General features: G+C 46.9%; 2 protein-coding genes across 2 annotated transcripts in view; both read left to right on the forward strand.

Moving 5' to 3' along the window:
• The first annotated feature begins 75 nt into the window (after positions 1-75).
• On the forward strand, positions 76-14,071 carry ORC1 (origin recognition complex subunit 1). Its single transcript, XM_075287679.1, has 18 exons — positions 76-150; positions 963-1,065; positions 1,706-1,830; positions 2,040-2,218; positions 2,444-2,783; positions 3,654-3,927; positions 5,350-5,427; positions 5,854-5,949; positions 6,605-6,824; positions 7,297-7,394; positions 8,813-8,914; positions 9,474-9,645; positions 9,771-9,878; positions 10,374-10,523; positions 11,649-11,768; positions 11,924-12,090; positions 12,538-12,625; positions 13,847-14,071. The coding sequence occupies exons 2-18, from the start codon at positions 968-970 to the stop codon at positions 14,039-14,041; spliced, it is 2,610 nt and encodes an 869-aa protein (XP_075143780.1). The 5' UTR covers positions 76-150; positions 963-967; the 3' UTR covers positions 14,042-14,071.
• A 1,155-nt stretch (positions 14,072-15,226) lies between these two features.
• Positions 15,227-24,090, forward strand: part of CC2D1B (coiled-coil and C2 domain containing 1B) — a 29,225-nt gene continuing 20,361 nt past the window's right edge. Inside the window, exons 1-7 of the mRNA XM_075287665.1 lie at positions 15,227-15,473; positions 18,831-18,953; positions 19,379-19,517; positions 19,735-19,841; positions 20,092-20,241; positions 23,347-23,469; positions 23,725-23,941. Coding sequence (XP_075143766.1) covers positions 18,885-18,953; positions 19,379-19,517; positions 19,735-19,841; positions 20,092-20,241; positions 23,347-23,469; positions 23,725-23,941 — 805 coding nt within the window. The 5' untranslated portion in view covers positions 15,227-15,473; positions 18,831-18,884. The remainder of the gene's footprint in view (positions 15,474-18,830; positions 18,954-19,378; positions 19,518-19,734; positions 19,842-20,091; positions 20,242-23,346; positions 23,470-23,724; positions 23,942-24,090) is intronic.

Raw genomic sequence — 24,090 nt, forward strand, 5'->3', positions numbered from 1 at the left:
GTTCGGACACGCCACGTCATCAGTGTGCGCTGAAGCCACTTCCGGATTACTGGGCTGCCCTCTGCTGGGTGACGTCAATGGCGGGAAAGTTTTAGCAGAGAGTGAAGCAGCTGCAGTGTGTGGCCGGTAGTGGCGGAGCTGAGTGCGGGGGTGAGTGCAGGCTGTGCTGTATATGGCAGGAGGCAGCACCACAAGTCCCAGCAAGCCTTGCCCAGTGATACACCATATGCATGCACTATAGACTGTCTATGGATCTGCTGATCTTTATAGGATGCACTTGTGCTGTGGTTATTGTTGTGCTTCATCCACTTAAGGTGCAATATTCCTTCTGAGCTGCCAGTCGCCATGTTACGTCTGCCATTACGGTTTGTGATGTTCATCGTATACTGATTTATTATTAGGTCATTCCGTGGCAGTGTAAAGTATGGAGTAAGCGTGTCCTGATGGTCATCGGCGCCATGCATGTAGACAGACATGGAGAATCCAGACTGTATATTGACCAGACTGCAGACAGCGGGACTCCTTGTGTCATAGTGACTGGTGATATACGAGTCCCTGCCTGTGGCTCCATAGTGCTCACTATATACAGCACTGGACAAGACTCTTCGTATCATTGATCACTATGATTGTGCAAGGAGTCCCGGGCACAGGACTGCACTCCGTGCAATATAGGCTCTGGATTTTCTGCAGCACTGTGTGTCAGTATATTGTATTTTGGTCGTATGGATTAATGGCGTCACTTCTTTCCTATTCAGAGACATCCAGGAAAATAATTTTTTTTTAAAAAGCATGCCCTATAGGTTATTTTTTTTTAACCAAGGAGCCAATACTGAGGGATCTGCTTCGCGACTGTGTTCAGATCCATGCCTCGACTCTCCGTTGCAGAATTCATGACAAATTTGATTTAACATTTTTCTGTATTTTCTGATTGGTTCTTTTGTTGACCTCTGATCTGCTTGCAGACATCATGACCAGGTACTGTACCCGTGTGAGAAGGCGCCGCGTCTACAACTGGTGCGGGAAACCTGTTATAAAGGACAGAAAAGTCATGCACCTCCAGTACGGGTGAGTATTTCCTAATGGGTAAAGGGATGTTCGGGGATTTATATATCAGTGGTTTACCCTTAGGATAGGTCGTCAGTAGCAGATCAGGGGGGTCTGACGGCCAGGGGCCCCCACCAATCAGTTAACGCTACACACAGCGGCAATGCAATCCCAAATATGCTTGCGGTTTTTATTGCATTTCCGCTGCCTTTTTCATTTTTGCCTTCTCTCATGTAAGTGTAAGGGAAAAACAGCATTTGTGCAGGTAACCATTAACATGTTGCATTTTCTGCAATGTGTGGATAAGAGTAAATAATATCTGATTCGCGTTACTGGGACTGTAAAACACAGGTTCCACAAGGTGTGGCCTTACCCTGAAGGAGCTGCGGGGCCCGGCTGTGTGCTGCTGCTGCTGCTGCGGGGCTCGGCTGTGTGCTGCTGCGGGGCCCGGCTGTGTGCTTATTAGTGACTGATGTCACATCTGTCATGTGACTCTTCTGCTGCTCATCTCCACTCAAGTATATGAGACTGAGCTGCTATACCATGGATGATATTCCAAACTTTTAATGCATCTTCCATTGCAGATCCTGTCTGCGGGGGACAAACAGCACTGCCTGTATTCTAGTGCAATAATTCATATGGATTTGTCATTGTATTTCAGGGGGCTTGTATTCAAGTCACATGATACCCAGGAAGTCACAGTAACTCCTGGCGACTTTGTTTTGATTGAAAGTGATGACGAGGATAAACCTTTCGTGGCTCAACTGAAAGAACTTTATGACGATGGTAAGAAGAGCAAAGTGCTTTATTTTTTTTTCACATCACACAGTGAAGGACTCATGTGAAAGGAGGTTTAGTATGGAGGTGACGGCACAGTCTGCAAGGGGCAGCCAGCCATAAGATGCTGACAGTCACTTGTAGAAAGATTTGCGCACCCAGAAGAGGTAACGTCTTTTATTAGCTAGGAGACTTATTATTGGTTTTCTGTTTTTCAGGTTCAGAAAAAGATGCAAGCAAGCACGCCATCGTACAGTGGTATCTGCGCTATGAAGAAATTCCCTATAGGAAGAGGAAGTTGCTTGGGAGAGATCCGCACCCCCAGGAGATCTTCTTGTACGATTTCAGTGTCTGTGAGAATGACATTGATGCCGAGACCATTATGGGGACTGTTCAGGTAATAACAATGCTCGCAGGCAGAAAATGTTATGCTCTTAGTCTTGCAGATATTTCTCTTCATTATCCTTTCACCACTAGGTGGCGCCATCCCAGATATCACCTGTTGTGGATGGTGCAGGCTCAGCTCCTCTTCCTACCCCAGTACATCACACCAGCCCCATAATATGAACCGATTACTGATCGCAAAAAGGTCATTTTAAGATTTTTATATATTTTTTTGTAGATAACGCAGCTAAAGCCTGAAGATGCTTTTCCTGAGGCAAAGAAGTCTCGGAACCTCCTGTATGTGAAATTATCATGGGATGGAAAGGCGTTCAGACCACTCACCTCCAGCAATGGACCCTTGTCTAACAAATCCTTACCGGAGCCCAAGTTCTATTCCAGTGAAGCAGATGCAGTTGAAACCCGACAAATCAGGCGCAGTGCGACCAAGACACAGAAAAACAATACCGAAATAGAGTCTCGACATTCTACCTCCAAAAGCTCCCATTCCAAGGAGAGAGGGGCACAGAGGATATCCAATGGGACGGGCACTCCTGTAGCCAGGAAAAAACTGCAGCTCAGTAAGTTTTGATGGGACGTTTATAGATATCTTTTGTTTCATACATCTGGCACCTCCTCTGATCAGCTGTTTGATGGGGCTGCAGCTTCAGCCAAGCAGAGCACTGTACATTATATAGCGGCTGTGCTTGTAATTGCAGTTCAGCCCCATTTACTTGAATGGCTTGATTTCCTCTCCTGGGTAATAGGGGGAACTTCTAAATGTACCTATAGACCTTCTCTTAATTAACTTTTTTTTTTTCTGGCATATCTGTGTTGGTATTCCATCCGGGGGGAGTCCGCATGAGGACACCCCGAATGGAATACCGAACGCAACTGCAAGCGGTGTGCAGGGAAAGCACACAGACCCCTATAGACTATAATGGGATCCATGTGCTTGCCGCCAGATCTCAGCAGGGATCATGCGGACAGGAAAGTAGTTCACAATCTACTTTCCTGTCCTCATGATTTGCGCGTGCAGCAATCACACGGACCCCATTATAGTCTATGGGGTCCGTGTGCTTTCCCTGCACACCGCTTGCAGTTGCTTTCAGTATTCTGTTTGGGGGGGGACCCCATGCAGACGTCCCGAACGCAGGTGAACAAAGGGTCACATTGATGGGCCTGTCTATTTCTGAGCTGTACTAACTATACAAGCCAACCTAAATGTAATAAGACTTCGGAGACCGTTTCCCATGATTCTTGGCATTTTATGTGCCGAACTTATCGACTACCAATATTCTACTCTGCACCGTTGTACTTGCTCCAGCACAAAGTGAAGTCAAATTTTTCTAAAAGTTTTGATTATTAGGATACAGTTTGCCATTTTGGGATTGTTCTATTACAGTTGGATTGGATTTCATTACTTCCATTACATGTCTCTCTCTCTTTAGGCCCCGCACAGTCTCGGAGCAGGCTGCCAGTTGCTAGAGACTCTCCTGATGACGACTTCAAGGCTCTGGAATCAGTTGCTCCCAAACGTAGAGTCGCTTTTGCTGGACTCCCAGACTCCCCTCCAAAGAAGATGCTGACAGATGACGACTTGTGTCTAGATTCTTCCTTTATTCCACTTAAGCCTCTTGAAGACCGGCTGGGTTTGAAGCTTCGGTTGAGGCTGACCCCTCTGAGATCTATACCACCTGAGGAGCCAGAGCCAAGCAAATCTCAGTAAGATCCATATACGGCACCAATAATCGCTGTTTATTTGCCTTGTTTATAGCCGACATTTTGTGGCTCCCAGGGGTTATAAGTAGAGATGAGCGAATGGTATTCGAAACTATAGTTATACCTCGCACCATAGGCATGAATGGAAGCTGCCGGCGCTTAACCCCTTGCTGTTCGGCCGCTCCCATTCATTCCTATGGGAGCGAGGTATTCGAATCAACACTAATTATAAGTTGGAAAGTTAGCAGGTTCGGCTGAGATTTATTCAATGTGTATGACCAACCTTAGGCATTGTATTGGGGCCTTGTTACATTTTGGCTCCCCACATTGTGGAATCGCAGCTTTTTTTTTTTTTTTTTTTTTCAGATTTTGCTGCGTTTTTTGAGCCAAAGCCAAGAACGGCTACAAAAGGAGTGGAAAACCTATATAAAAAAAACTACTTCTGCTTCTCCCTTCTGCTCTATCCACTCCTGGTTTTGGCTCAAAAAAAACGCAGCAAAATCTGCAACAAAAAAAGCAGCGTTTCCGCAACATGGGGCCTTAGCCTAACACTGTCTTCTGGGGAGTCTGTATAAGGGATCATGCACATGACAGGGTTCCTCTGCCATGTGCTAGCTTTTGTATTAATGGCAGCACATGGTACCGTAGAGTTTATTGAATTTGTTAGAAAAAAAAACGCCGTTTTCACAGATCTCTCAAAAGGCTGACATATATGAGGGCTCCGTAATAAGGCATTACCTTCTGGTGTACACTAGGCCATGAAGACGTACCTTTTCATGCCCAAGTGTACTGCCTTATATACCCACACAGTTTCTTGCCATGTTGAGCTTCTGTGCTGGCTCCGACACCAGGCCATGTGATTGGCACTTGCATCCTCTCCCTCCTCTTCCTCCCTCCGCTCAGTGTTCAATGTCCTGTATATGGCTTTACTATTACAATGATATGTCTGACAGCCCTCACATACACATCATATCAATGAATACTCAATGTGGGGATCAGAGAACTGGGTGCAGATTTCAATCATTGGACTTGGTGTCGGAACGAGCCCTGAAATCCTGAGGCTCAACACATTAAGAACCCCGTATGGGCAGTAGGTAACGTCACAGAAAATCCCTTTAGGGGCAACACGGTGGCTCCGTAGTTAGCACTGCAGCCTTGCAGCACTGGAGTCCTGGGTTCGAATCCCGCCAGGAACAACATCTGCAAGGAGTTTGTATGGTCTCCCCGTGTTTGCATGGATTTCCTCCCATTCTACAAAGACATACTGATAGGGGCGAAAATAATGTACATTGTAATCACTATATGGGGCTCACAATCTACATCTTCACTTTCTGTGAAATATGAATTCCCTATTTTTGTCTTATGTTTTTGTTTTATTTTTCCATTAAACATTTCTATGTTCTTCCCTTTTTTTTTTTCCTCTAGAACTGAACACAAGGGAGAAAAGATGAAATCTAGAACCCCACAAAAACAGAACCTCACACCAAAGAAAGTTACCAGAAGGTGATTATTTTTTTTTTTAACATCCATTTCAGTCTAGAGCTCAACATTTGCGCCAGAATAAGGTCACATGAAAAGCAGGGTCAAGTCATATCAGTATTGTCTTTAATTGCCTTCACTTGGAGATCCCTCATAGACGGAGCAAAATGTGAAACTCCAGTGATCTTGGGGCAACACGGTGGCTCAGTTGTTAGCACTGTAGCCTTGCAGCGCTGGAGTCCTGGGTTTGAATCCCTGCAGAAACAACATCTGCAGGGAGTTTGTATGTTCTCCCCGTGTTTGCGTGGATTTCCTCCCATACTACAAAGACATACTGATAGGGAAAAAAAAAAAAAGTACATTGTGATCCCTATATGGGGCTCACAATCTACATTAAAAAAAACTGCAGTGATCTTTTGCTAATGGCTCAACTATGGCTTATTCTTGTAGAACAACAGAAGAGCAAGATGGCGCGGAGCCCCAAACACCCCGATCCCGCAGAAAATCTGCACAAGCATCTATTAGTTTAATCCGCAAGCAGGTTAAGTAAGTAATACTCTAAAGTCACTGCTGTAAAGCTGCAAGAGTTTCACACTGGTTTCCAGGATGGTAAAGGAGCTGGGTTGCAGGGGAAACATGGAGTGAATACATTTAACTTAAAGTTTTTGTCACAGCCCACCACCACTTTTCTTATTCCGGTAGGCCATCAGTATCTGATCAGTGGGTGTCTGACTCCTGGACCTGCATCAGTCAGCTGCAGCGCGGTGCTTTGGTGTTACAGCTCTGATCCTATTCACCTCCATAGCATCAGACCTGCAGTACTGAGTCATGGCTACTATACATCGTGCAGTGCCTCCTGCTTCCAGCACCCTTCCCTATATAGATTTCATTCCCAGGAGACCTTCAGCTGATTGATGCATGGTTCAGATGTCAGTCCCCCACCGATCAGAATCCTGAGGATAGGTAATAATCAGAATGGAAATTGCAAGATTGCTAGATCTTACTAGGGGTAGGGAACCTTCGGCTCTCCAGCTGCTGTGAAACTACAACTCCCAACATGCTCCATTCACTTCCATGGGAGTTCCAAGAACAGCAGAGCCAGTATGCATGCTGGGAGTTGTAGTTTTGCAACAGCTGGAGAGCCGTACGTTCCCTACTCCTGCACTAGATAGTTGTGCTTTAATGGATTTCTATTCCCCAGGATCCTATCAGAGGGAGATCTTGATGAGCTGGATGAAGATGCAGACTTTGTACCCCTCAAGGAGTCCGACGTGTCCAGTAGCAGTGAAGACGATGACAACAACCATGAGGTGGCAGAAAGGGAAGAGAAGTCTCCCAAGAGAGCAGCAAGGAGAAGGATTACACCTAGGACCCCAACATCAACTTCTAAGAGATCCTCAACCAGGACTCCAAATAAAACCGTGAGTTACCAATAGTAAATGATGCACTTGACTAGAATACCACCTCTATGGTGCTCTATTAAAGGATATTAAAGGGGAGTCCATTGGGTCTAAATTACTTCCCAAACCAATAAGTGTCTCCACTTCTCTGACGTACATCTTGCGAGATCACTATTGTTAGTCACCTCCAAGGCGTTACGCTGCCAGAATTGCAGTTATCGCCAACACTGTCAGCAATGTACAAGAACAGCGCAGCACCATACTATTAGGTCACTGAGCGTCACCTTGTACTCAGGGCATCGTAATAGTCACTGCATTGGGAGAAGGGTTTAACTCCTGTTTTTCATTGTAGGAGTCTTTGTAAAAACCTTGCCAACTTTAATGTCATTATTTTACGTTGGTGTTTTGTGTGCAAGTATCTTTGTATTGTATTACAATAATGGAGATATTGTGTGATTTATTTTTTTATTTTATTTTTTTCCTTCCCTCTCAGCCGGTCTCTAAAGCTGCCCACGTTGCTACACCCAAAATCCCAGAACGAAACCAGCCTGTGCAGAAGCCTGCCAATGTGCTGGAGGAAGCTCGTATCAGGTGAGGCCACCATGGCTGGTTTATTCAGTGTCTTGCTATTTCTGACACAGTACAGGGAATTGATTAACCCATCTATGATAGAATACTGGCGCGAGTTATATAGGAAATCTATGCCGGGTCCTGACTGGGGTAAATCTCCATTCTGGTGCTTATGGACTCAATTAATTAAAGGGATTCTACCATTAAAACCTCTTTTTTTGTGGATAAGACGTCGGAATAGCCTTTAGGAAGGCTATTCGTCTCTTACCTTTAGACATGGTCTCCGCCGTGCCGTTCCTTAGAAATACCAGTTTTTACCGGTATGCAAATGAGTTCTCTCGCAGTGATGGGGGCGTCCAGTGCCGCCTCCTTCTGCGTCCGCAGTGTCATCTTCAATGTTTTCTTCCGGCGCAGGCTCGTAGGTTCTAGGCCTCGGGCCTTGAGCAGAGCAGACTGTACAGGCCACGGGAAAATGGCCGCTTGCACAGTATTGTTAGCGGCCATTTTCTTGTGGCCTGCGCAGTCTGCTCTGCTCAAGGCCCGAGGCCTAGAAGTTACGAGCCTGTGCCGGAAGAAGACATTGAAGATGACGCTGCGGACGAAGAAGGAGGCGGCACTGGAGACACTTCTCTGGCAGCGGTGGGGATGCCCCCATTGCTGTTTGAGCACTGGGGCCCACCCCCTTCGCTGCAAGAGAACTCATTTGCATACCAGTAAAAACGGCGCCGCAGAGACCACGTTTAAAGATAAGAGATGAATAGCCTTTCTAAAGGCTATTCCGACGTCTTAGCCACAAAAAAACAGGTTTTAATGGTAGAATCCCTTTAAGATTTAAGCCTTGTGATAATTCAGACGTGCCTCACGCCGGTCAGGGTCTTAAGACTGGTGTAGGAAAAGCCAGGCTTAGAATCTTAACGGACTGTGATGTTACCAGCCATTGGTTATGTCCATTGCTCTTAATAATTTTCTTTTTTTGTCTCTTTGCCTCTAAAATGAAGCAACTTTGCAAGTAGCCCTCAGTGATAATAATCTAGGACATGCAGAGCTGTGTCTCCAGGGATAAGATGCAAATTCTGTATCCTACAGTCATATTTCCTTCCATTTGTCTCTTATCCAGGCACCTATTTGGTAGCTTAGTAAGATCTAAATGACAGAAGGGGCTGTGGCTGCCAAATCAGACTGTACAGGGGTTGTCTGTCCATAGAAATACATATGTGTGCGTCGGAGATGGAGAAACCGTACCAAAGGACATTTTCAGTTGCAAATTCCTCCAATGTACATGTTAGATACATTGGCGCAGTGGTCTTATCCTTCTGGCTCCACTTCTGTTTTATGCAGTTCTATGGAATATTACGTTGTCCTGCATGCTGTAGTGACAGATATTCCTCTTAGGTGGCCGTGTGCTATCCAAACATTTCATCCATGTCTTCTGTGTACAGGCTTCACGTCTCGGCCGTGCCAGAATCTCTGCCATGCCGGGAGCAGGAGTACCAGGACGTCTACAATTTTGTAGAAAGTAAATTGCTGGATGGAACTGGAGGGTAAGTTATGGCTGGTAATACTGTACATACAATGGGGAGATTTATTACAATTTTTTCCAGCCACCATATTTAAAAGTAGTAATATCAGAGTATTTAGCTGTCTCCATGGCAGTGAAAGCCCAAAATAGTGACTGATATAGTAATGTAAAGCGAATACTGCAGAAGGAGGGGAAGCATTATGGGCGGTATGACAGGCCTGGTTTAGTGAGTAAGACCTTTGTCAGTTAGAATAGGTCATTGATATCCGATCGGTGAGGGGCTGATGATACACGGCTGATGTATGTAGCCAAGTTACTGCAGCGTGTCCCTCATTCACCTGGAAAGACCCGTAAACTTTCCATTTTAAGGCTTCTTATCAAATCTTCTGCCTGTTAATTCTCCTTAAAGACCCCCTTATACATAACTCCTAAGGCAAGCAGCCATCTCTGGAGCGCCACCACCTACATATTGGTCTCATTGAGTACCTTGCAGTCACCTGGAGATCTATAAACCGTCTTGTCCCAGTACTGACCCCCTGGTCCTGGCTGTGATTTTACAATGTAGTTTGTGCACTGTCTAGCTGCATGTACATATCGGGAGTGCCGGGCACGGGGAAAACAGCAACGGTCCATGAAGTGATCCGCAGTCTGCAGACCACTGCTGAAGAAGATGGATTGCCTTCTTTCCAGTTCATTGAAATCAATGGCATGAAGCTGACAGACCCTCATCAGGCCTATGTACAAATCTTAAAGGTATGGTAAGGTTAAGATTAATGTTGTATCGGCCTATTCAGATGGGGATTTTTTTTTTAGCTTTTCACTTAGTGTCTCCCCGTATCATGACTTGTGTCACTGACTTTCCTTTTGTGCATTTTCAGCTTCTGACTGGACAGAAGGCCACTGCGGATCACGCTGCTGCACTACTGGAGAAAAGATTCAGTACAGCAGCCTCAAATAGGGAGACCACTGTATTGCTGGTAGATGAGGTGAGCTGATCTATTATGGGAGACTAAATGATGGCCTTGTTCAGGTTACGTCTTACTTTTTTGTATGGGGGTTTGCGTTTAAAAAAAACAGAAACCTGACGGATTCCATAATAGTCAATGGGTTCCATCAGGCGCTGTCTGATGAAGATCCCTGCGCTAGGATAAACCGAGCATAACAGTGTGCCCAATAAGCCCATATTGAAACACATAGGCTCTGATGCCAAATGCATGTTTCACAATGATGGACACACATGCTCGTAGCTATATCTTAATATATACATTATGAGAGGAGCAGTAGATTGATTCAGCTCCCCGCCTGCCCCCAGCATCACAGAATAGCGGCACCACCAAGGGAAACATGGAAGCTTTATTGTATTTGATGGTAATATTTACAACCTGAATGTTCCTGGATTTGACTATATCTATGTAAAGCTTGCACAGTTGGTGTCCCTTTACCTATGAGAATGTCTGACATATGTTTGTGCTTTTCCGTAGCTGGACTTGCTCTGGACCAGGAAGCAGAATGTTATGTACAGTTTATTCGACTGGCCTACAAGAAAACACGCAAAACTCATAGTGGTGGCGATTGCTAACACAATGGATCTGCCTGAAAGAATCCTGATGAATCGTGTAGCCAGCAGGCTGGTAAGGATTGTTACTTGTGCGCCCTATAACACAATACACACTCTATAAGGTTGTGTATTTAGCAGTAAAATCGCACCATGTTTTAGTATAAAATCAATGCCACTGAGCTTGTGTATAGAATTGGGTATCAGATCAGGTCTGACAACCAGCGCCCCCACGAATAAGCTGTTTGATGCAGCGGTGACACTCCTGTGAGCGCTGCTTCTGCTCAACCGTCCACATGGTGTCATGGTCATTGGTCACATGGCCTGACTGCAATGCGGTCCAATTCAAGTGAATGGGCCTAAGCCGAAATAACAAGCACAGTCCCTAATGCAATATATGGTACTGTGGTTGGTGAGCAGTGAGGAGGCCGCAGTGCTCATCAGCTCATTGGTGGTGGGACCGGGCATCTGACCCCCTATAATCTGATACTGATGAATTATCGTAAGAATACGTCGTCCATATCTGGAAACTGCTTAATAGAAGTCAATGGCCACATTAATCATATACATTGCCAATATGACCACTGTGTACACTGCATGTATATAGTGTGAGTTTCACTTCCATGGGTTTGGTATACAGTCCTGGGCTGAACAGCCGGTTGCCCCAGTTCCTGTTCCCAGCACCCAATGAAAATGCTGGTTTTGCTATCAGAAGCTCAGCCGACCTGGCATATTCCTGTAGTGGCAGATAAATGGCCGTCCTTGTAACGCAAGGAGGACTCTAGTGCAGCAGAACAGGGGCAGGTCCTTAATAGCGATTCTTTATTGTTCTGCTTTATAGAGAGGGAACCCTAAGGGGTCGTCTTCATGATTTAACATGCTGTTGACAGATCCTGTCCTACTAGTGTAGATTCCAGATATCTAAACTTCTCTGCACTCTGGGTTGATTTATCATGGATTTTGCACCAAAAAAACTGCACAAACACTGCAACTTTTTATGTTCTTTCCCCTCGACACAACGTTCCTCAAAGGATGGGGCCACATCAGATTTATTCTTTACATAATATGTAAAGAATAAATCTGATGTGGCCCCATCCTTTGAGGAACGTTGTGTCATATATTATATATGGTGCCAAATCACTATGCCAGCCAGGAGATATGAACCCAAGTTTAATGTCAAATATTGCTTTTGTATTTTTAGGGTCTGACACGGATGTCCTTCCAGCCATACACACACAAACAGCTCCAGCAGATCATAACTTCTAGGCTAAATCACGTCAAGGCATTTGAGGATGACGCCATCCAACTTGTATCCAGAAAGGTTAGTGCCTACAACACTGTAAGATATAAGTCATCACATTCTGAAACTTTTCCAGGTCCTTCCTACTCTTATAGATCATTTATTCCATATATGTGTTTGCATTACACGGAATAATCCATACAAGTGCGTGTAACCTTCTCATTGCAATCCTTCAGGTGGCGGCTCTGTCTGGAGATGCGCGCCGATGTCTGGACATCTGTCGTAGAGCAACAGAGATCTGCGAGTTCTCCTGTAAGAAGGGTGAATTGTCCCTAGTGAAGATGCCTCATGTCATCGAGGCCCTGGATGAGATGTTCTCCTCTCCTTATGTCATGGCTATTAGGTATTTACCAAGAAAACATTACATATACATATCTAAGACTACTTTATCCATTAAAGGGGTATTCCCATCTTAAATGACATGATGCTAGGATGGGCTATCACTTTAAGGTTCCCTTTGATATCACTTGAATGGAAAGATATTGCAGACCGCATCTGAGTTCTCCACCTGGATGTGGCAGCCATTAATCACCTGACCAATGAGGATTGGGGTATGGGGGACCCTTGTTTTTGAGCTGGATGCAGGTCCCCACACCTGTCAGATATTTGTGGCATTAACCCTTTTCACTAGTAGACTAGCTATAGGTGGAGGTCCGGGCAGCAGCCCCCTCTGACCACTGAATGGTGGGAAAACTCCTAGGAAAAGCCACAAGTGTCCTTTCATTGAACTGATATATTATATAGTCTGAGCACTGAGCTAAAATAACGTGGCCTGGCTGTTTCTCCTCAGGAGCGCTTCTGTGCAGGAACAGGCATTCCTGAAAGCAGTCATTGCAGAATTCAGAAGATCTGGACTGGAAGAAGCCACTTTTCAACAGGTGAGTTAAGGGCACAAACACAGGGGGGCGCCACCTAAAGGAGATGCTAACGACACTTCTCCCCATTGGGGTCTTACCACTAGAATACCCAGCAATTCCAAGAATCGAAGACTGAAAGTTCCTGACTGCGCCATGTGAAAGATGGGGGAGGGGGTGTATGGGAATGTGGGATCCCCTTCCAGTCTCTGGTTCTTATAATTGCTGAGTATCCCAGGGGTCAGATGTGTGGGTGCACATGAGACTTCTATGGGATTGTGAGATGCAAACACAGCTCCACTCCATTCACTTCCATGAGATTACGGGCCAGCGCTGCATTCTATTTATATAGAATGGCCCCCTAGTCTCCTAATCACATGGGGTCTCAGTGCTGGGACTCCTAAGGAACAGACAACTTTGTTCCTATCCAGTAGGAAGGGCTTAGTGGCACAGCCCCAAGGTCTTATGTCCGTATGTGACAGCAGGACCTGGAGACTTAGGGCTCTTTCACATCTGCGCCCCGGGTCTCCGTTGTGCAGGTTCCCGTTTCCTGCACGAAACTGGGCAGGAGACGGAAACCTGCAGTCATGTTCCAAACCCATTCATTTGAATGGGTTTGAAAAGTGTCCGGCCGTGAGCGTTTTAACCGGACACAGTGTCGGACATGCAGGACTTTGTGTCCAGTTAAAAAAAAAAAAAAAACAGTTTCGCCGCGGAGAGCATAAAACGCTCACCGGGTGCTCACGGCCAGACACAGTCTGCCAGGTTTCCATCTTCTGCCGACAGAAGACGAAAACCTGATACAGAGACCCGAACGCTGGTGTGAACCCAGCGTCAGTGGTATTTACACAGAGGAATTTTAGGGTGTATTCCACCCCCAAATCAATGGAAGATTCCTTCCTGATTCTGCCTCCCATTGTGTTCAGTCGCAGGCAGAGATTGCAGCAGAATGTGTTAAGAATATGACTGCTCGATCATGCTGCAGATCCCATGGCTGATTTAGTCATGGAGTCCACCGCTCGGGACTCCCTACCGGTTAGGCCCATTCAGCAGAAAGCCACAATGGAATCTCGGTGCTCAACAAACCCATGGTGGGGGGGAGTCCCTTAAAGGGATGATCCTCCATCAAATATATGTCCTAACCAATGCACTAAGGGTCCCACTGTAAGATCCCACGTTTGGCGCTTTCTGCCACTCTATATACCAATCTAGTATGGGCCGTTGCTTACGACTGTCACTTTGCAGGTCTATCATCAGTACATCGCACTGTGCAGGATTGAGGGCGTGCAGCCTCCCTCCATGTCCGAGACCATGGCTGTCTGTTTAAGACTTGGAGCTTCCCGTCTTCTCCTGGTTGAATCCAGCAGGAACGACTTGTACCTACGAGTGAGGATCAACGTCAGCCAGGACGACATCCTGTACGCCCTGAGAGAAGAGTGATTAGAATACCAGTGTATATAATGTTTTATGTCTGACCAATATATAACCCAGTTTTATGGTTATTTATAATAAAGATTTCTATGTCTTTTTATTGTAGACTGGTCTCACTTCTGTTAATGGGTGATGTATACTTTACATGAGCTCTGACCCCTATAGATCAAACCTATATGTACCATTCCATAGCTAGAATAGGGAGACTTCACATATTTATAGGTTTTTATACCTAAAAACATAAGGGAACCTGTCAGCAGGTTAATACTAATGCAGGTCATACCTACTGATGGGTTCCTGTTAAAGATTAATATTGCCATATAGTATCAGATGTGATTGGGTCTCGCAAATTCAAGTCAATGCTTTGGCTTAAATTTTTTTTTTGCGCCGTATATCTGGTGTATAATAAATATGCCCGACAGATCTACAATCACAAGCAGCATACTTTGTGAAAGCCAGCAGCTTAGAATGCGGATGAATTCACATCGCCATACGATTAGAGAACGAAGAATGGACCTTCCCGTATCAAAACATTTCTGCAATGAGGATCATAATATCACCGATCACAGGAAAATTTTGGTTTTAAGAGGGAATTTTAAATCAAAGAGCGATGGATTTAGGAGTATAAACTTATGACCCTGCTTCAAACACTGGTGAAGGGGTTAAATCTGTCACATGGTTTTATGGCATTCTACAGAAATCACCGACCTGAGAAATAAGAACCTGGTACTGTATATATTGTTCTTACATTGTTTGTACCAATTACTAATACCCCTCTTCCCCCCCGCCCCCCCCCCCCCTTCCTCCTAGAATTCTATCCCTATGTGCCGTTTTGTACATAAATAAGCATGCTTCAGAAAATGTTTTTAAATTTACTTGAGAAAGGAGCCGAGAGTTCCGAAACGTTGTAATCTGTCATCATTATTAGTTAGCCGTTAAAAAGGTATCAACTACTGAAGACTAGCAAGTTTTTTTTCTTTCTTTAAAAAATATTCCTTATCCACCCTGTAGTCTCCTGTACAATCCCTCCCTCCATCCCTGCTGAGACGTCTATATTAATGCAGGTGACTCCGCCCATGCTTGTGACGTCATGTCTCTGCTCCTCCCTGGGCAGATGACAGGTCACGTGCTCGTGACGTCAAGGCAGGTCCTTGAGGCGCCGCTGACAATCACGTGTTGTATGACAGCAGCTGGCTACTTCCGGGGTCGCTCCTCCTCCCAGCATCCCCCGCTCTTGTCCTCCGCTGACTCTCAGCACCTCACCCCCGGGCTGTCTCCCCCCCGGCCTCTCCGTACGGACCAGGAGCCGCCATCATTCATTAACCCCGTCAGGCCCGGGTGTTTACCATCCTGAAGTCTATGGCTATATATAGCGGAGGATCACATGACAGGTGCCGGCTGTGACCCCCCTCCTCCTCTGTAATAGCCGTATACTAGGCCGGTGAGTGACAACCGCTGTACATGTCTGTGTGCTATATAGTAATGGGGGCTCCTCATCTGTGACAGGACTACAAGTCCCAGCGTGTAAGGCAGGCTGGGACCTGTAGTGCTGCAGTAGATGGAGGTATATAGTGATTATTGCTGTATTCTGTGATATCTGTCATGTCAGCTGTTGTGGGACTACAACTCCCAGCAGTGCTCGGGGTATACGGCGAGCTGTAATATCTGGCGTAAGCTGCCACTTAAAGGGGGTTTCCAATGAATCTGGAATATGTGAGGGGGTGGGGGAAAAAACAAAAAAAAGGGCTTCTCATGGGCCGGTCACTGCCTCCGTGGTCACCTGCTGGGTATGGGTGACATAGTAGTAGTGACATCACCCTGATTGGCCGCTGTGGTCACCTGATCCACCTCAATTATACCCCGACCACTATGGGATGTAACAGGGGACCTGGGGGAGGGGAGCGCCCCTTTATTAAATTTACCACCCTCTGGCCCCCCCAGGCAAACTGATAAACCCCTTTAGGCTACGGCTACACTGCGACTTCTCGCCGGATCAGTCTGTAACTCCTTCCCTAATCTTAGTGAAAGGGGTTGTGTTGCGATCCCTAGGGTGTTGTGATCGCAACTTGTAGTCACAAAGGGGTTAAGTGGTATGTTTTTTTTATTTTATTTTTGTGATTAGAAGTCATTGTCAAAGTTGTGGTGCAGACCTCGCCTTAAAGGGATCATGCCACAGGACAGGGGATAAGGGTCTGAATGCTGGGGGTCCCCTAGTGATCAGTAGAACAAGGGACCAAAACTCGTGTCCCCCCCCCCCCCCCCCGAAGCCTCCTTGTTCATGGTGCTCTTGTGTGACCATCACCCCATTTAATTTGATCACAGTCCCAAACAATGAAGCATTGGTCACACACGCGCACTGCAGCCCCATTCACAAGGAGGCTTTTTGGGGGGACCTTCAGTCCTCGGGATCACCCAGCAATCGGTCACTTCTCCCCTGTCCTGTGCATATAATGGTACAACCCCTTTAAGGTTGGGAACAGGGCAGAGGGCACTAGTTGGGATTGATCAATAGATGAATATCATGTCAAGACATTGGTGATTTGTATACATGTATGACAGGTGAGCTCTTACCTGGAAGGCGCACAAGCTATAAGTGATGGACTGCACTGTATAATGTGACCGGTCCTTATATAACATGGATATGTCATTACACTTTGGTCAGTGGGGTTCCAGCCTCGGGGACCCTCCCCAGTCCTGAGAATACAGGGGGAAGGGGGATCTGCACAGTCTATGGCCGCCTTACAGGTATATACAGTAAAGGGGCTGCGGACTTCAATCGGTGCTGTATTCCTGTCATTCTCATGTTGGGGGGGGGGTCCCATGGATTGACCCCACTAATAATAGTAAAGCCATGGCATATCCTAGTGGTAAGCTACCAATACCCCTATGACTATGATGTCCTGGTCGGCTGTTTATCTAAGCCTTTACACCAGGGGCTAGCAACCTTCAGCACGCCAGCGACATTGATACTACAACTCCCAGCATGCTCTGTTCACTCCTATGAGAGTTTCAGGACTAGCAGATTGCAGAGGCATGCTGGAAGTTGTAGTTCGCTGCGGTTTGCTGCCCTTGCTGTACACGGTTATCGGCAGTAGATACGGTATCACTACATTACACGCCGTTATCACTAAGCACTCGCTTTATATCTTTATTACTTCCGCTCTGTTTTTGTTCCTCCTCTTATAGACATGAAAAGGGGAACGACATATAAAATATTAACCCTACAAATCTGGATATGGCTTTTCTGACCTGCCTTGGGTCATGTTCTGGAACCATTTACATCTTAATGGAGCGTGCAGACATCCATGGGCAGGACTTAGAACAACTCTTAAAATTTCATTTTCGGAAGCTTCTGCATGTGAACCTTCTCTTACTGTCTCACAGCAGGACAGGAAAGTGGAGGTCTCTAGACGGGGTGAGGGAGCCCTCACGTTTGTGTTTTTGGGCCCGTTATGTGCCCTCTATTTAGGTATCATTTGGTTTCCCCATGGCCAAGGCTGCAGGGTAGTGAAGAGATAAGCAGCTGCCTTGTGTGCCGCTTATCTCTATGAAAAGCAAAGGATGAGACCTTTCCAGAGCAGGTATGTGATGAGTCAGGGGCTGCCACACAAGCCGTGCACTTTGAGCCAGCCAAGGCGGTGTGTATATAAGATAGATGGTGTGTATATAAGATAGATGGTGTGTATATAAGATAGATGGTGTGTATATAAGATAGATGTCTGTTTATCCAGAAAGCCCCAGGACAAGCAATGCAATGACTCAGAATGTCTGGAGAGAAGACCTGGCAGATTCCTCCTGCTGCAGACACTTGGTAGATACTTCCTGGTGCAGGTCACATTGTATTGTGATGACCCAGAACATACCAGGCCATCCAGTGCCCAGGAACATCTAATGCTGGAGGTCTAAAGAGCCCCCCCGGGCGGCGGTGGTTAACCCCTTCCTCTATAGCCGGGGGTCCCTGGTATGTGATCGCACAGTATTTGTTCTATAGGACACTTTCACATCACTGTCTTCTTATTCTTTCTTCAGTTTCTTATCCTGGATTGCTAAACTCCTTTGAGAATGTAGAGTTTATAGAGTGAGGGTCCGCGGGGGTGACAACTCCCGAGCAAGTCTCGCTCCGGAGGACTCGGCGTATCCAAGTATTAGATCGACAAATCATTGGAGCATGTATCGCCTGTCCAGCGGTGACAGTGTATGGGGGTCCACAGTCACTAGAGGGGAGGGTCTAAAGGCCCCCATTCCTGAGGAGTTGCGGTCACTGACTATGGCGCTGGCAAATATAGACTGAATGGAGCAGCAGTGCTCATGTGTGGCCACTGGACCTGTCGTAGTGATCAGGGGGTTCACCATATATCATTGTCCTATGGGTAGGAGATACATTACTCTTTGGTCAGTCCTTTCCATTTGTGGCGGCGCCGCAGAGTTGAACGCTGGCTACCAAGTCCTACCGCACATTAGACTGGCCGTACACAAGATAGGGGTTGGCTAAATGCTATCCAAACCCCGATACACCTGCATACTCGGCCAAGCATGTGTGTATTCTGGTGTCTCATCCTGGTATATGTCACCTCGCGAGTATGACACGGATACAGAAGTATTAGGACACTCATATAACATTGTGCCGAGTGCCATGAGTAACTATCGGAGGACTCATCATGTCCCAGAGTCCTCCAGGCCCGGTAGTGATGCCTCTGGCATTCAGTAAATGTTAGTATCACTCTAGCGTGTGCGACTCCGCTGTATATGTAGGCGTCTCCTCCTCCTCCACATGACAGATTATTACTTGTACTTTCAGGGACTCGCAGTAATCCATACACCGGGACAAGCAGGAGCGCTTCCATGAGCCGAAATGCTGGGCAGAAGACCCGGCAAGAAGAATGCCCCAGCCAAGGGCAGGGGGGCCGCTGCAGCCAAGGAGGTAAGGCCATGCCAAGACGTTGTGTAAGACTTGCTCCTTCTCCTCTGCTAGATGAAGTGCATGTGATTCCTCTAGAGTCTGTGCCATGTAATCCAATTTTCAGGATTAAAACATCAAAACAAGATCCCATCCATCCTTATATACACGTGAGCAGGGATCACAGGACAGCGCACTCGTATCTATAGGGGCTGCCGAAAGGGTTTTGCCTATTTGCTGGTCGGACATTCACGTCAGGCGGTCCCTATATTCGTCATGTACAGTAGGAGGTCAATAGGGCGTCGTGGTAGAATCCAGCAGGCTGCTATAATGTATATGTTGTGAACAGCACCTTATCCGTTCCATTATACCGTATGCTGTGTATATAAGTAGTGTGCCCCCTGCTGGTGGATTCCGTCTAGTTCTAATAGGTTATCTCTTGTCTGCAGCTTGGGCTATTTGTAGACTTCAACCCCGAGGACATGATGATGGGTCTCCCAGATGACCCAGACGATGGCGATCTCGAGGCAGAATTGGCCGTGCTCACTGGTGTCAAGGCTGCACCTAAGACCAAGCCTAAAGGAAAGGGTAAGGAAAACATGGACGTCACAGCCCCCTATGTAAATTCATCATCTAGCTATTGTTTTAGCAACGTGTAATATCTCATTCTCCTCTGGATCGGTGGCGGGCCTAGAAGTCAAACCCGCCATGGTCTTATCCTATGGACCTCTGTATGTCACATTGTCTTATAGGCTGCTTTGGTATAAGGAACTGTCTTGATCATTTCTGCTTTACACGTCTACAGCTCCTCTCCCTATGGATGACATAGAGAAGATGGCACAGGAATGCATGAGAGACTTGGATGCCGAGGAGGAGGATGATGACGATGACCTGGAAGATGATGATTTGCTGGTAGGTATTGCTGTAATGTTATCCGTGCGGGGACGGAGCTCCGGCCTGTGATTGGTTTCCTGAGATCTGGGACACCGCACTGCACATTATATAGGTTTATATATAGATGTCCTGTATACATTGTGTGCATGCCTATAGATAGCACACCCATGGTTATAGTGCAGACCCCCAGTTATCATGTTGGGGACTTGATGGATTTCATGTCATAAGGTTATAGCAGTCTTATTTTTCTTTGTGGTTTTCTCTATAGGCTGAGCTGCAGGAAGTAGTGGGAGAGGAGGAGGAGGAAGAATCGCCCCCTGCACATGCTCAAGAAGTAACTGAACCTCAGCAGGTGGAAAATACAGAACCTGCACCTCTACTTACCTCTCCATCTACTACCCTCACAAGCCCATCGCAGGTAAGTGCTCGGAAACAACACTGAGCAGAGATTGGTTATTGCTGTCGCCTACTGGAGTCGCTGCAACGTCTACCATTTGCAAAAATTGGAAGCCGTCGGTGATGTCTGCATCAATAATACACATGCCTTGGGCCATAACTCTCCAGTATGGGTTACTTTGCAGGCTTTCGGTGCAGGATATGGATGAGATTTGTATAATAGATCATATCTGGATTGTTCTACTGCAGCTCAGTGGTGGTGGGAATTTTGATGTGCCATCACCAGCACCCGGGGCTCTTACTGCACATTGAATGGATGATGTGTTGTAGTTCCCTGCATAGCAGACGGCCGGGGATCTGTTGTGCAGGGACCTCCATCCTTTCATTCTTAAAATCAGAGAGAATACCAGTGGTTGGACCCCCACTGATCGTGATGTTACGGTGTATTCTATCCATATGCTGTAAGGTAATAGCCATGGCACTTAGGCTACATGCATATGACGGAGTGTGTTAGCCAAGGGGGCAATATCATTGGGGGGGTTCAGTTCCAATATCACTGAGCAGGATAGGATCTGCTCTATAGTCATTGGACACAACAATCCTGTATACTTCCCTAGAGATGAGTCTTATCGGACTCTGGCGCTTCTTAAATCTGCGGCCATTTGTCCAATCACTGGTATTGTCCCCAAACATTGCTGTCCCAGGCGGGGACATAAGTTGGGAAAATATTTTAGGGGGAACTCTGGAATATTTAGTCCCCCTTCCCCCCACGGTGACCCAGGTAACTCTGGACCCCAGAGTATAATCATCGGAGACCCAGGGGAGGATGCAAACATGAAAAACACTATTACTTACCTTTCCCTAGCTCCGGCGCACTCCCCGCAGATGTCCGCCATCTTCAGTGATGTACGGGACATCACATGAGCATTGGCTTGTGTCGCGACGCATAAGGACGCAAGCCCTGGCCCATGTGATGTCTAGAACGTCACCAAGTAGGCCCGAAGCCTCCAAGAGCCAGGAGAGGTAAGTAACTGTTTATGTTCCACATTAGACACTTTTATTTATACTGGAACGCTGAAAGATATTTTGAAATTTTGCGGAACTGGTTTCCGGCCCAATTTAAGCACTGCCTATATCTATATAATGGGGGTAGGACGGGGCAGCGGTGGAAAACCGGGACTGCCCCGCCTGATCTGAGTCAATTTGGAGCTATGCCTTTAATGGCCAGGTACTACAGGACACCGCCAGACTCTTGTTGTGCCTCTTCTGGCAGCGCGATGGGACCTACATCACACTGGTCTTAATATTATGGCTGATCGGTGCTTAATGTGGGGTACCCCTTTAAGAAGTTCCACTATTTTAGATGGTTGTAAGATTTGACATCACCGTAACCTTTTTTTCCCTTTCCCTCTGCTGTGTTTACCAATGAATCCAGCGTGTGGGGGAGGGGATCGGCTTTCCCTGCGCTATTAATATGACTCAGGTTTTTTTTTACCTTTTTGCTTGGTTTTGAGCTGTAAAAACAGATGTAAGGAGACGCCTATGTAACGGCCGGTGCGGGCAGCGCCCCTCCCTGGCACTGGCACAGAGGCCGCACTGTTCTCCCCTCCCTGTCCCTTGCTGTCCCTTTCCACCAGTAACTCTTTCCCAGACTTTCCCCGCACTCCTACAGAGGAATGCATGCCCGGCGCCCTGTCGGACTGGCTGTCATGGGTCTCCTTACTGGATCTGTGACCTTGAGGGTTATCAGGATTGGTCTTAAAGGAGGCGACTATTAGGAGTTTGTCGCTGGTATTTGGAATACTTACTGGACCAGTTAGGACTGGAGGAGAAGCTGGGATGATGGTGAGTACTGGGTCCTGTCACCTCACTTACAGGGGTTGTCTGGTTTTGAGAGTCCTTACAATAGGGCATCAATATTAGATCGGCGGGGGTGCGGTAATGGGCCAGGACCCCGCAGATAACCTGTACGGAGACAGCACAGCTCACAGTAATGTCTACATGCCGCAGTAAGTGTAAGTCCTGCAGCGCTGCCCCATTGTAGTATATAGGTACCTGCACTCCCAATACAATATTATCCATGGGGTCCGACACCAGGGACCCCCCTGTGTATCTACGGCTGGAAGCAGGAGCAATGCTTCCTGAGCGCTGCTTCCCCTTCACAGGCCGTTTGACATCACGTTCATCCGTCATACAACCTGATCCAAGTTCAGTCCAATGCAAGTGAATGATCCTGAGCTGCGATACCAAGCACAGCCACTAGACAGTGTGTGGCGCTGTGCTTAGTAAGGACTGAAGTTAATGCAGTGGTCACCCCTTCTACAAACAACTGATGGGGTGTCGGACCCCTGCCGATCTTTAAGTGACGACCTGTCCTACGGGTAAGTAAACAATGATGTAGCTTAGAAGACCCCTTTAAGACTAAATCTGGCCAGAAGCATCATTGTCAGCACTGGTTTTGGTTTGAGTGGCTGGTTATCTTATTTGTGTCGGGGTCTCTGAACTCTCCTGTGATAGCAGACCCAATTTACAACATGTGTTTGATCAACTGAGCCAAGTGTGCAAGTATATGGGGATGTTGGGAGGAATCGCCATCCGCTGAATGGTAGGCGGAAAATCCTGTGATTTGATTGAGACTCGTTAATATGTGTAAGGGGTCTCCGGACGCTCCCGCTATGGTAGATAAAGATCAGGTGGTTGGTTTTCTGTTTTTGGCGCGAAAATTCGCCACGAGCCGTCTGACAGCGTTTCACTCCGTTCTCCCCATTCAGGACATGTACAAGCTCTGCCTTGCTGATCAGGGTCGGGGTTCCTAAACAGGTATTTAACAAAAGGTGATTTAGCTGCAATACCAGACACAGCCTGTATACAGAAGTGGCGCTGTTACGGAAAAAGGAAACCAAATACATACAAGCCTTTGTAGGATCTGACTACTATGATTGGATGATATCACTCTGAATTATAGAGGTTGTCAGTGGATCTGATTGGTCTCCTACTGGATTAGGATTATTTCTCTGGTCTTATTCCTTGCGGACCGGCGGCGCTGTCATGGCGAATGTTTTATGTTTCTTGCACCTCATGATCTGATTATTTCATGGTGTGATGTGACCCACTTATGTGTTTACAGACAAGCGGCGGGGGACTCGTACAGACGCTAGAGGAACGCATCTCCAGCTACAAAACAGCAATTACCAATGCAAAACAGTCCAACGAGAGCTCCAAAGCCCGGCGCTACGAGCGAGGCCTGAAGGTACGGCCGAGTGTGCGGCGTCTGCTTACTCCGGGGAATTGCGAATCTGACAATTTCTATGTATTGGTGATTTATCGTAATGACAAGGGGGGATGGAGAAATCCAGTTGTCAACTTCTAATGTTTCCAGGAGGAATAATGGAGGGAATATTCTTATTAGGTCAGACCTTTCAGGAGGAGGGGAGGGCAGGTCACCTTTAGGGTCAGGTCATTGATATACTGTATATCTTGTAGTCACTGTATCTCCATTTTGTAGACACTGGAATCTATGCTAAAGGCCGCCAGACAGGGGAAGCCTGTGGCCGAGGAGGAAATACCCCCACCGGTGGCTTGTGGGAAGCCCGCCACGCCTGCCCAAGCCCCTAAGGAAGAACCGCTAAGTCCAGCCGACGTCCTGCCTGCCGCCCCTCCCAGCCACGGGCAGTCACCGGAGAGCACCGAAGTGTCAGCCGCTGCCAGCCAAAGTCAGGACGGTAAGACAAACCCTACGGCCTAGAGGCGTCTGCCTGCCGTCTTATAGGCATCCGTCTGCCGCGGTAACTTCTCGGGCCCGCGTCTATGGCAGCTTGTGCTCGAACCGCTTCACCGTACGCCGTATACAAGTGCTCACCTCTCACGTCTT

The sequence above is a fragment of the Leptodactylus fuscus genome, chromosome 9 (assembly GCF_031893055.1).
Source record: "Leptodactylus fuscus isolate aLepFus1 chromosome 9, aLepFus1.hap2, whole genome shotgun sequence".
Lineage (NCBI taxonomy): Eukaryota > Metazoa > Chordata > Amphibia > Anura > Leptodactylidae > Leptodactylus > Leptodactylus fuscus.